A 12016-nucleotide genomic window follows, 5' to 3' on the forward strand; every position below is an offset into this window, starting at 1 on the left:
TTTAATAGGAAGGTATTTATTTTAAACATGATTGAATTCCATTTTGACTGAAAATGCGCAAAACTGAATTTTCTAAAGTAAGTACAAAATTACTATGAAACGCGCTATCATTTTTGTATGTTTGATACCCAATATTTTTAAAATCTGCTTCGATAATAGGTAATCATTAAACATTTTCTTTTGAGTTTTCCTTCTTTTTAGGGTTCCGTACCTCAAAAAGGAAAAACGGAACGGACAGACAGACACACGAGTGTCTGTCTGTCCGTTTGTCACAGCCAATTTTTACTGAAACCACTGAACCGATTAACTTGAAATTTAGCATTGTCAGTTTTAACACACATATTACAGATATAATATTAAATCTTAATTGAAACTTTAAAATGCAATTCAAGGAATAACTGAACATCAAAGTTAATTTTGAACTATATTTGGGACATTTTAAATAAAGTTGGGTGATATTATAATTGACACTGTTTTAATGCAAAACTGATGTTGGAATACGTTAATTTATTAAAACGGGACAATCTTAATCGATGCACTTTAACGTGGTTAATAAGCACCATCAAGTTCCGTTAATTCTCAATAAGTCCAACATTTCAACACGATTCTAAAGTTTTACTTTTCTGTTAAGATTCAAACAAATTAAACAGGCTTCATCAAACTTTCTTCGCCATCAATCCATCGAGACAAATCACCATCCACCCAAAACACGAAACAAAGGCGTCGGAATGAACCAACACAAATAATAGATACATCATTTGTGTTCCCATCAATAAAGCGGCGAAATCTTAACATCTCACCAACATCTCAATTTCTTGTATTGAAAACAACAATAATATTTCCTGAAACAGGATATTTATTTAAAACAAGGCGTTGATAAAGTAATTTTCTTTTAACCTTAACCATGTCTTTATGGAGTGGCCATTACTTAGCAATGCTACACAGGCCGCTCTGAGCAATGACTCCATATTAATCAAAATGCCATATTTTTATCTCGCTCTTATTAGTGTCTTCCCTTTCGCACAAGTCATGGATATCTCGCTCTTATATCATTGACGAAAACTCGACTAAATACTTTTCTGGACAACCAAAACTATGCCTTAATTTGAAGTTGGTGATAATCGTTTTCGTTTGTGACGTGAAGTGTTTTATTACCTTTGGATCCGTAGCAGTAAATTCAGGTTCTGCAGTCTTACTCTCCTGAGACGAAATTCGGTCTTTTTTTTCCTCTCTCCATCACGGAACCTTTTTTCGCTTTTTCTGAACGGACGTAGGAAAGCATTTCTTCCCTCGTCCATTTCTTACGCATTATCTCGTAATCATTAGTTGAACCGTTTTCTTGATAGGGTATTAAAGGTTTTAGACAACTCTATTTGGATGGTGGCTATTAAGGGCTTTCTAAGCAGACGTTTTCAAATTATTTAAAGGCATCTTTTAATTTTATCAAATTAAATAACGTAACTTAGGTATACTATTTTGAACTTTAAATATATAACTTTATTATATGAATTTTATAATTTACTTAACACTTTTATCGTCTTATACTTGCTTCATATTTCCTAAACCTACCTAACCTAAGAATATTTTAGGCTCATCAACCTATGGTTTTTTTTTTTTGTATCCGTACCTATACTAACCACCTATGTATTTTCGGCCAACAGTATAACAATCTGGCTATAAACATTCTCTAAAAACAAAAGCCAAACAAAGGGATGGCAATCTAATAAACATCTCCCCTCAGCTGATATGAAGCACATGCGACACGTCAGTACCTGTCGACGTGTGTAGAAAGATAATATCCACTGTCTATTTATATATAGGTATACTGTAAAGGTACCATGTTTATGTTTAGTGTTGTGCTTGTTATGGCATTGTGTTATGGGGGCTTGTTGTTTATTAAATGGCCTACATATCTATCTTATATATTGAGAATACTAAATCGATCGCTGAAAGAACTTCGCTACATTATGTACTCGTACCTACGGATATAAAAAAATCATACCTACCTATTTAACAAGTCGTTTTGGGGTTCCTTACCTCAATAGGATAAACTCAATATTTTTTATATCACAACTTGCATTTCTGTTCCTTTGTCGGACCCATCAAGCTGCGGAATATAATATACTCGAACATATATGTACCTAATATTATGTTGTATATGTAATATCCTCTGCAGACTACAGAAGTTGCACCACATCTCCAAAATGGCTGAAAATGATTATTCTCTCACGTATGATAAAAAAAAATGTTTAGTTTGTAAGAAATTAAAAATAGTCACCTCGTAGTACGTATCTTGTAAATTTCCTAAAGCCGATAAGAAAAATACCATTATTTACATACGCGTACTTCAGATGTCCATTGAGATTGAGTACTCCTAACTAGTGGTTATTCATCATAACGATCATGATTGTGTTTCTATTCAGAGCGCATATTCAAACCCAATATAATTCCAATCCAATAGTTAAGACGATACGATACAGGTCAATTCTCCATACAAACGCTCTCGACTAGTTCCTCCCTGGTTTTTGAAGATATAGCAATGATTTTTTCAACACAGATTATTATTATTTTTGTCTGTGTCGGACCGTTTTGATTTTTTTGCTATTTTTATTTTAAAAGACTCTAGAGCCAATGAAACATTTCTAAAAACGGCCTTTTTCAATATGGCTCAAAAAAAGGTGTGATACTCAAGATCGGTAACAATTAGCCAAAAAATCTAAACGGTCCAACACAGATTATTTTATTGTTATTCAGATTCTCAAATTTCGTTCCGTTGCGTAAATAAGTTTTGAAGAAGGAAACAGTCGAGAGCGGAACCTCGATTTTAAAGATTTTTTCGCAATATCTTTTAACTGAGTTGTTCTTAATGGACATTTTTTTAGATAAATCTAGTTAATAACACTAGTATATTTAACTGAAATTCCCAAATTGAAAGAGGGACTCCTTTCCATTTTAGCATTTTCGCTACCGTAGCGTCTTAAAGCGTTACGCTCGCGCATATTGGCCTGGAGGCCGATTCAAACTCATTGCATTGTGAATTCTGTCACCAATACAAAGTACTTGCCCATACGTAATAAATATGCACTAGCGTCTGACCTCCTTGATATCATAAAAAAAACCGTCCAAGAGCGTGCCGGGCCACGCTCAGTGTAGGGTTCCGTAGTTTTCCCTATTTTTCTCAAAAACTACTAAACCTATCAAGTTCAAAATAATTTTCCTAGAAAGTATTTATAAAGTTCTACTTTTGTGATTTTTTTAATATTTTTTTAACATGTGGTTCAAAAGTTAGAGGGGGGGACACACTATTTTTTCCTTTAGGAGCGATTATTTCCGAAAATATTAATATTATCAAAAAACGATTTTAGTAAACCGTTATTCATTTTTAAATACCTATCCAACAATATATCACACGTTGGGATTGGAATGAAAAAAAAATCAGTCCCCACTTTACATGTAGGGGGGTACCCTAAAAAAACATTTTTTTCCACTTTTTATTTTACCACTCTGTCGGCGTGATTGATATACATATTGGTACTAAATTTCAGCTATCTAGTGCTAACGGTCACTGAGATTAAATATCCGCGGACGGACAGACGGACGGACGGACAGACAGACATGGCGAAACTATAAGGGTTCCTAGTTGACTACGGAACCCTAAAAATGGAGGAAATGCCCCCGATATAGTGCACCGGTTTCCATTAAACATGGCTAAGAACACACCCGACTATTTCAGCTTCATGCAATAAATGCGTTTTCAATACAATCGATCTTCGAATGCAGCGAGAATAAGGCCCAAGGCCGGTGGCATAATAAGTTAAACCGAACTTTAAGATTTAGATCAATCAATAACTATGTGACATGAGGGCGAACATTTGCATATAATGGGATTGTGTTAGGACATCAGTCAAATCGTGTGACTGACATTCAGCTCAGTGGTTACAGGATGATGTAAGCTGAATAATGTTACTTGTACTTTTCATTTTTCGTTCGCCGTAAGTGCGTCATTGTTTATCTATTAAGTGTGGTTAAAGAGATACGGTTTTAATGTAGGACGTTTAATTGTTCAAGAACCAACTTTTTTTTAGCTTTTTTTACGATTTTTTTTGTATTATTAATTGGATTTGTTGTACAATTTCAATTCTGAGATTATATTTCCTACTTCAGAAATAGCGATACTCTTCCTCCCTACCTTGATCAATGATCATTTACTGTACCTTTTGAAAAAGGCGAAGATTTAAGTTAGGTAGAGGTGAATACAGAAAAAAATACGAAAGATAGCGTGAATAAATCGAATAATACATGTTTTAGTTATAATTTAAATATTGGTTATATTTATAATATAATCATTTAAAACATAATCATAACAATTGTTATTCGTTTCACGCTCGCTTTGGTACATCGATCTGCAAATAAAGGTTCTTGATTTTAAAATATTTTTATTTCATTTCAGATTCCGATGACAACACTCCAACGCCGCACCTGCAATAGAAACACACCTTGAATATCCGAACACCATGTACAATAAAAGGGATGGGTACTCAAATAAAACCTATGGCAGAAAGCATTAAGGCGTTCGGGGTAAGACGGGCTATTGTTGTCATATCGGTAGATAAACTACAGCATTAATCAATGGACTGCGACAATGGGACGCTTACCTCAAACCAAACTTACATCAACCGGCCCTGAGAGACCTTTGACCTACCTTATACTCAAGCCGCCGCAGTCAACATTGCCGTCGTAGACAAATCCAAACTGTTGTATTTTGAACTTCATTTGAATGTCCATGAAGTTGACTATACCTTGAAGGTAGTTAATAAAATTTGATTTAAAGGAAACGGAGGTAGGATGGTAGTGTCAAGTTACGCTGGCAGGTATACATATATAATAAATGACTGTGCTATTCATAGGTACGTCGTCGATAACGGTTTTCGTTGACAATCCTAACCTTCGATTGCGTTGAGGCTAATTAACATAAACATCGTTAATCTTATAGGAAAGTATTATATTAAAAATAAAAGTGTTATGTGAAAGGAAACAGCTGCAGGAGTGTGATAAGCCGTTAAAAAAAACTTTAAAACATGGTTATTAATGGGTCACGCACAATTTATAAAAATATAATTTTAGTGAATCATTCAATGAAAATTTAGTTTAATCTCAATACATTTGCCGTTTTTATATAACTTTCAAATGTGCATTACTGAAAAAACTGACCCACCTGTAAGGGAACAGGGTAATAACCACAAAATTAAAATTTTGAAAAAACCCCCGACCGCGACATAGTAGACCGATTTTCATGAAACATGGCTAAGAACACTCCCGACTAACTCAGCTTTCAGACAAAAAAACTAAATCTAAATCGGGTCATCCGTTCGGGAGCTACGATGCCACAGACAGACACACACACACAGACAGACAGACAGACAGACAGACAGACGGACAGACAGACAGACAGACACGTCAAACTTATAACACCCCTTCGTTTTTGCGTCGGGGGTTAAAAAAGCACATTACGATAAAAGTTCGAAAAAGAGGAACGCGGAAAGAAAATAATTTCCTTTTCAGTACAGATGGTGTTTTTTTTACGCACTAGTGCGAGAAGTGGTTCATTATATGCCAGGTCGAAACTTCGGAGGCTCATCTGTACTGAAAAACGTCGTACGATACACGTGCGAAAAGGAAATTCGGAACTCGTGTCGATTTAAAACACTCCCTTCGGTCGTGTTTTAATCTATCGCCACTCGTTTCGAACTTCCTTTTTTACGCACTTGTATCGTAATGTACTATTTTTCAGTACAGATGGTCCTCTGATGCTCCGACCTGACAAGAAATGAACCACTTTGCCCACTAGTGCGAGCAAACAGCACCATCAATACTGAAAAATATCTTTAGAATCTCGTAACTCTGCAATGTCTATTGCTACATAAAGAACAAACATGAAACGAAAATCCTGAGCAGTTGGGTGAATCAACTTTTTCTTGCCTGTTATTGCCATGGTTATGGTCCCCTGAGTCACGCTGGTTTTATGCAAAATTATGCTACTGAAATTATGCAAGCATGCGTGTAATCCATTCACCCAGTTGCAATTTATTACAGGCATCCGAATATTAATCAAGATGCATTTATTAACAACTCAATTAACCCGATGAATCCACGCAGAAAATAATTAGAGTTACGTTTGCTATGCAAAATCAAACCCCTAAAGATAAATAAAATTAATTTCCCCACCATTTGAAGTCAACGTTTAATCACAACCCTCCAAAACTGAACCAAAATGATTTCATTACTCTCCGAATTTACACATTCCTAGCCAATATCACATCTCTCATTATTTGTAAAGGTATCGTTGCAAGCTTTCCCTATCGCTCTTCTGTTGCGGCGCGAGTCAGACCAGGGTGCGTAGCCGAATGGCACAAACACTCACGAAACGAAACGCTAGTAGATATCTATCTCTATCGCTCTTGCATATTGGCGCGACAGAGCCAAACTAACTTTCGCGGCGTTTCGTTTTCGTTTGGCGTCGGAGAAATGCCATTCGGCTACGGGGCCTGACTGCATTTTCAATCGCCACGTAGCGTCAACGACCATCACTTCGGCTAGGCTGTCTGAGGAGGAACTAACGCGAACCACGTTTAATGACGTGTTGCCTCTCTGTTACACATGTAAATTCATACGTAAGTATAACAGTGAGGCAAAAAGTCGAATGTAGTTGGCGGTAAGTCCTCTGAGCATGCATGGAATCACCACTTATTTTCAAAAGCTAGTAATTCATTCAATCTTCTTATTGTAAAAGTAATCTAATGTGTTACAAGTTTAGCTTCACTTTTGAATGTAGAACGAGTTATAAATTCTGTGGATTAGACAATAAAGTCAGATTCAGATTGGGAAAATGACAACAATGGTGTTCTCGACTTTGTTTCGAATAGTTTTAGGGTGGTTTTAATGTGAGTCTGGTTTTAGCATGTAGGCAGACAGGATTAGTTAGAAATCGGAATTAATCTTACATCGGTCCCCTTTGTTTCTGGAGACGTCAACAGTACCCTTTAACAGTTCTAAGTATCTACGGTAATGTTGTTAGGAACTTAGTAGTTCAAATTACTAATACAGAAAATAATAGAAATGTATAGCGTTTTGCTATACAGTTTTAGAAATAGCAATTGGTCTTGAGTTTCTATATAGACTCTTAGGGCCCTTTCCAATTAGTGAACTTTTCTAAGTTTCCTTTTTTTTTTCATTTTTTCAGTATGTTTACAAACTCGACATCGAAAGAAGAAGAATAAAGTATTTTAGTTATTTATGTAGTAGTACATTTATATATGTGTAGATATACAACGTTGTTTTGTAGCATTGATTGTACAATTTTAATTTAATTATTTCATAAAGATGTATAATTGTATGTATGTACATAATATGTGCGAATCTCTAACTTTGCAATTGCGAAGATGTATTTTGTATGAGATATAGTTCTGCGTTACCTATACCATTTAATATTATGTGCATAAGAAAACACGAATAAAAGTCACAGCAGAACAGGTTTATGTAAAAGCTGAGAAGATGTATAACGCTTATAAAATCTTTGTTCCTAACCACAAATTAGAGCAATTTTTGGATGATAATATGTGGCCCGAGGGAATATCTTTTCGACGTTACATCGAGTTCAAAAGTGTAAATAAACAAATGTAAAAATAGTAAACAATCGAAAATGAGAAGTACTTATAATAATAATTCTAGTAAAGTCGCCCGTTTCATAAGTTATAACTGTAAGTCTGTGAAGCGCTCAGTTGACTGCATAAGGAATTTGTGTACTAAGGCTGACATAATTGCCCTTCAGGAGACGTGGCTATATCCTTGTGACCTACATTTCTTGGGTACCATACACCCGGATTTCGCCTACATTGGGACATCTGCCGTGGACACCTCGACGGGACCTATGCGTGGAAGGCCGCATGGAGGCGTTGCGCTGCTCTGGCGTAAGGGCGCATTTCAGTCTGTATCTGTTATCAGTTGTGATAGTGTGCGCCTTGCCGCGATAAGGATTACTACGGGTGAGCGTTCATTCATAGTTTTTTCTACTTATATGCCAACTGACTCTGTAGATAACCTCGTGGAGTTTACGCAGTGCTTGGGTGAAATTAGTGCGATAATAGACAACAGTGGTATTGACAGCGTTTTTATGTTAGGTGACTATAATGCTCATCCGGGTGAGCTATTTTATCGGGAATTATTTGACTTTTGTAGCGAACAGCAATGGAGATGTGCAGATGTGGATATACTGAATGCGGACTCAGATACCTACACCTTTGTTAGTGAGGCGCATGGGAGCCGTCGTTGGCTTGACCATGTTCTGGTGACGGAGTCCTCGTGGTACACAATCTCAGATATAAAAATACTGTACGATATTTACTGGTCAGATCACTTCCCAGTAGAAATAACTTGTAACATTAGTGTACTCAGGCCGCGGGCCGTTGCGACAAATAAATGTACAAACAAAATAATCTGGGGCGACAGGCAGCCGTCGCAAATAGAAAAATATACTTTATTATGTAACATGAAGTTAAAAAATATTGATTTTCCGACTGAGCTGACAGCCTGTTGCGATAAGTTGTGTAATGACTCTGGACATAAATTAATATTAGATTGTATGTATAAGGATATTATTAGTAAACTGTGTGAGTCTGCGGAGTTGAGTTGTAATTTACCTGACAAACATAATAAAAAGAAATTTAAACGTGTTGTAGGTTGGAATAGGTACGTAAAGGAAGTGCATGAACGGGCTCGGCTCAGTTTCCAAGAGTGGTCTTTACATGGTAAGCCATCTCAAGGTCCTCTTTATACTAAGATGGTGGAATCCAGAAGGGACTTCAAACTTAAGTTAAAGTGGTGCCAAAATCACCAGGAGCAAATCAAGATGGACATGCTATCAACTCACCACCTCAATAAAAATTTTAGTAAGTTCTGGAAATGTACAAAGAAACTTTCGCCTGAGCCGGGTCGGTCAGTGAATGTTGATGGTCTAAACGAACCGAGTGCGATTGCAAACCATTTTAAAAATATTTTCAGAGTCAAACCCCCACAGAGGCACGCGAAGGGGCGGGTGTTTGATGCAAGCAGTCGTGATCGACAACCAATAACCAGCTTTACAGCCAGAGAAGTACAAGAAGTGTTAAAAAACATGGTTAGAGGGAAGTCACCAGGTCACGACGGTTTGAGTATCGAGCACCTGCAACACGCGGGGCCTCACCTGCCCAGAATACTGGCTATGTTTTTCACGTTGTGTATGAGGCACTCTTACTTGCCTGACGACCTGACCAAAACAATCGTTGTTCCCCTCGTGAAGAACAAAACTGGTGACGTAGCCGATAGTTCCAACTATAGGCCTATCTCGTTGGCAACCATTGTAGCTAAGGTACTGGACAGTTTGTTTGATAAGATACTTACGAAGCACCTCAAGTTGCAAGACGCACAGTTTGGTTTCAAAGCTGGTTTGTCTACAGAATCCGCGGTGTTGTGTCTCAAGCAAACTGTGCAGTACTACACTGATAGAAAGACCCCAGTGTATGCGTGCTTTCTAGACTTATCGAAAGCTTTCGATTTGGTTGCATACGACGTCCTGTGGAGCAAGTTGGAGCGCGAAACTGACTTGCCTGGCGATGTGATTGATATGTTTAAGTACTGGTATAACAATCAAATGAACTTCGTCAGGTGGGCGGACTCGCGCTCGGACTTGTTCCGGTTGGAATGTGGGGTGAGGCAGGGGGGGCTGACATCACCAAAATTGTTTAATTTATATATAAATAGCCTAATCGTTGAGCTCAGCAGTACCGAAATCGGATGTTCCATCGATGGAAGCTGTGTAAACAATATCAGCTACGCGGACGATATGGTGCTGCTGACCCCATCGATTGGTGCGCTTAGGAGACTGGTCAGTGTGTGCGAGGGCTATGCGGGGGCCCATGGACTCAGGTATAAGGTTCAAAAAAGAGCGAACTGTTAGTGTTCAATCCGCGCGGTAGTAAACTCAACACAGTACCGCCTGTTAGACTGAACGGAATGCAACTAACGCGGGTGACAAAGTTCAAGTACCTGGGTCACTGGGTGACCGATGACATGTCGGACAACGCTGACGTGGAGAGAGAACGTAGGGCATTGGCGGTCCGGAGCAATATGTTGGCACGTAGGTTTGCGAGGTGTACGAAAGAAGTAAAGATAACGTTATTTCGTGCTTACTGCCAATCATTCTACACCTGTAGCCTATGGGTCAATTATGCGCAACGTACCATCAATGCCCTACGAGTCCAATACAACAATGCGTTCAGGATGCTGTTGGGGCTGTCGCGTTACTGTAGCGCATCAGGCATGTTTGCGGAGGCGCGCACGGACGGCTTTCAAGCCATTCTGCGCAAACGGGTGGCCTCGTTGGCGCACAGGTCGCGGACCAGCTCCAATAGTATCCTCAACGCATTAGCAAATCGTTTAGACTGCCCACTCACTAAAGCGCTTCTCGACCTACATGTTAGACCACAGAGCTTGCGGACTGTATAAATTAAATAACTTTTTAATTAATAGTTCATGTTAGTTAAGTGCCAACATTTGTGTTGATGTTTAAAATTTCAAATTTCAGGCACACGTCGGACATTTCTTTTTATTTACTTTATTTTATTGAATGAATTTAATTTAATATTTAATTTATTATATAATATTAATATTCACAAATTATTTTATACTATATTGATTTTGATTTAATTTAATTTGAAATTTGAAATTTTGAATTTAATTTAATTTAATTTGATATAATTTAATTTAGTTTGATTTAATTTAATTTAATTCGTATCTATTTTGTTTTAATTGTGGTTTTCATTTTAAATTAATAATTGAATTCTATAGCTTTAATTTTAAATACAAGTGTAACGTAATGTAATGTAACAATATGGACTGTTATGTCTGAAATAAACGAATACAATACAATATAAATAAATCGAAAATTATGTTAATTATTTTCTAGAATTTCATTTCTTCTTCTTCCTCGGTTCCTCATGGCTAAGTCGCGACCACATGAGGTATCCATTGAGCCCGGTCTTCTGCAGTCCTAATAATAGGCGCCTGTGTCAATCCCAGGTCTTCTTAACGCTGTCCACCCGGCGGGTTGGTGGATGGCCTGGCCACTCCCCTGTCCTCCATCCACCATGCCAACCATAATACGTTTCTCAAGGTTTTCCAGCTCCTGTCTGGCCACGTGTCCGAAGTAGTAAAGGATTCGCTGAAGGCAAAAATCAGAAGAATTTAATTTAACCAACCCTAAAAAATGTTCTCAATTTTTACTGTTTTATTGTAACAGAACTGCGCTCCAAAACTGGTATTGTAGATGTGGGTGTTAAGTCTGCAAGGCTCAAGTGGGAATGGGCAGGAAATGTCTGCCGAATGCATCCAGATCGGTGGGCCAAATTGGCTACCGACTGGACACCACCGATTAGCCGGGGCAGAGGTAGGCCAAAGAAAAGATGGCGGGATGACCTCGACGCATTTTGCAGCGACTGGCCGGAGCAGGCGGCAAATCGTGATAGGTGGCGGAAGAAAAGGGAGGCCTTTGCCTAGCAGTGGGACATAATTATAAGCTAGAAAAAAAATTGTAACAGGAGTACTGGTCTCTATACACGTTGCCTAGAAGCGTATGCATCGACATATAATCACACGCTATGGTTGCAACGTGTGTAGAAACTTTACCAGATTATTCATTAAAGAGTCATGTGAGTCATACCTACTAAATGCCTCTCGGGTGTCTCTAGTAGGAGGACTGCATCCCTCTTCCCCTATCGTGAGTGAAAGCTAGGAAACGAGTGATAGACGTAAACTAGACAAATGAACACTGCAATGGCGGTCACATTTATTATAAGTACGTGGACGAGACACTTAATACTTATATTAATTTTTTGGTGACAGCGTTAAAAAATTGGTCCTCTATCCACAACTTTTTCGAATGCTACGAGATACTACACATAAGTAGTAGATACTACATAAATGT

The 12016-nt window shown here is 37.9% G+C and overlaps 1 protein-coding gene across 1 annotated transcript; it reads left to right on the forward strand.

The window, feature by feature from the left end:
• Positions 1 to 7521: 7521 nt before the first annotated feature.
• Positions 7522 to 9164, forward strand: LOC125235445. The gene is made up of 3 exons (XM_048142017.1): positions 7522 to 8042; positions 8736 to 9091; positions 9141 to 9164. The coding sequence occupies exons 1-3, from the start codon at positions 7700 to 7702 to the stop codon at positions 9162 to 9164; spliced, it is 723 nt and encodes a 240-aa protein (XP_047997974.1). The 5' UTR covers positions 7522 to 7699.
• The last annotated feature ends 2852 nt before the right edge of the window (positions 9165 to 12016 follow it).

This window comes from Leguminivora glycinivorella, chromosome 2 (assembly GCF_023078275.1).
Source record: "Leguminivora glycinivorella isolate SPB_JAAS2020 chromosome 2, LegGlyc_1.1, whole genome shotgun sequence".
NCBI lineage: Eukaryota > Metazoa > Arthropoda > Insecta > Lepidoptera > Tortricidae > Leguminivora > Leguminivora glycinivorella.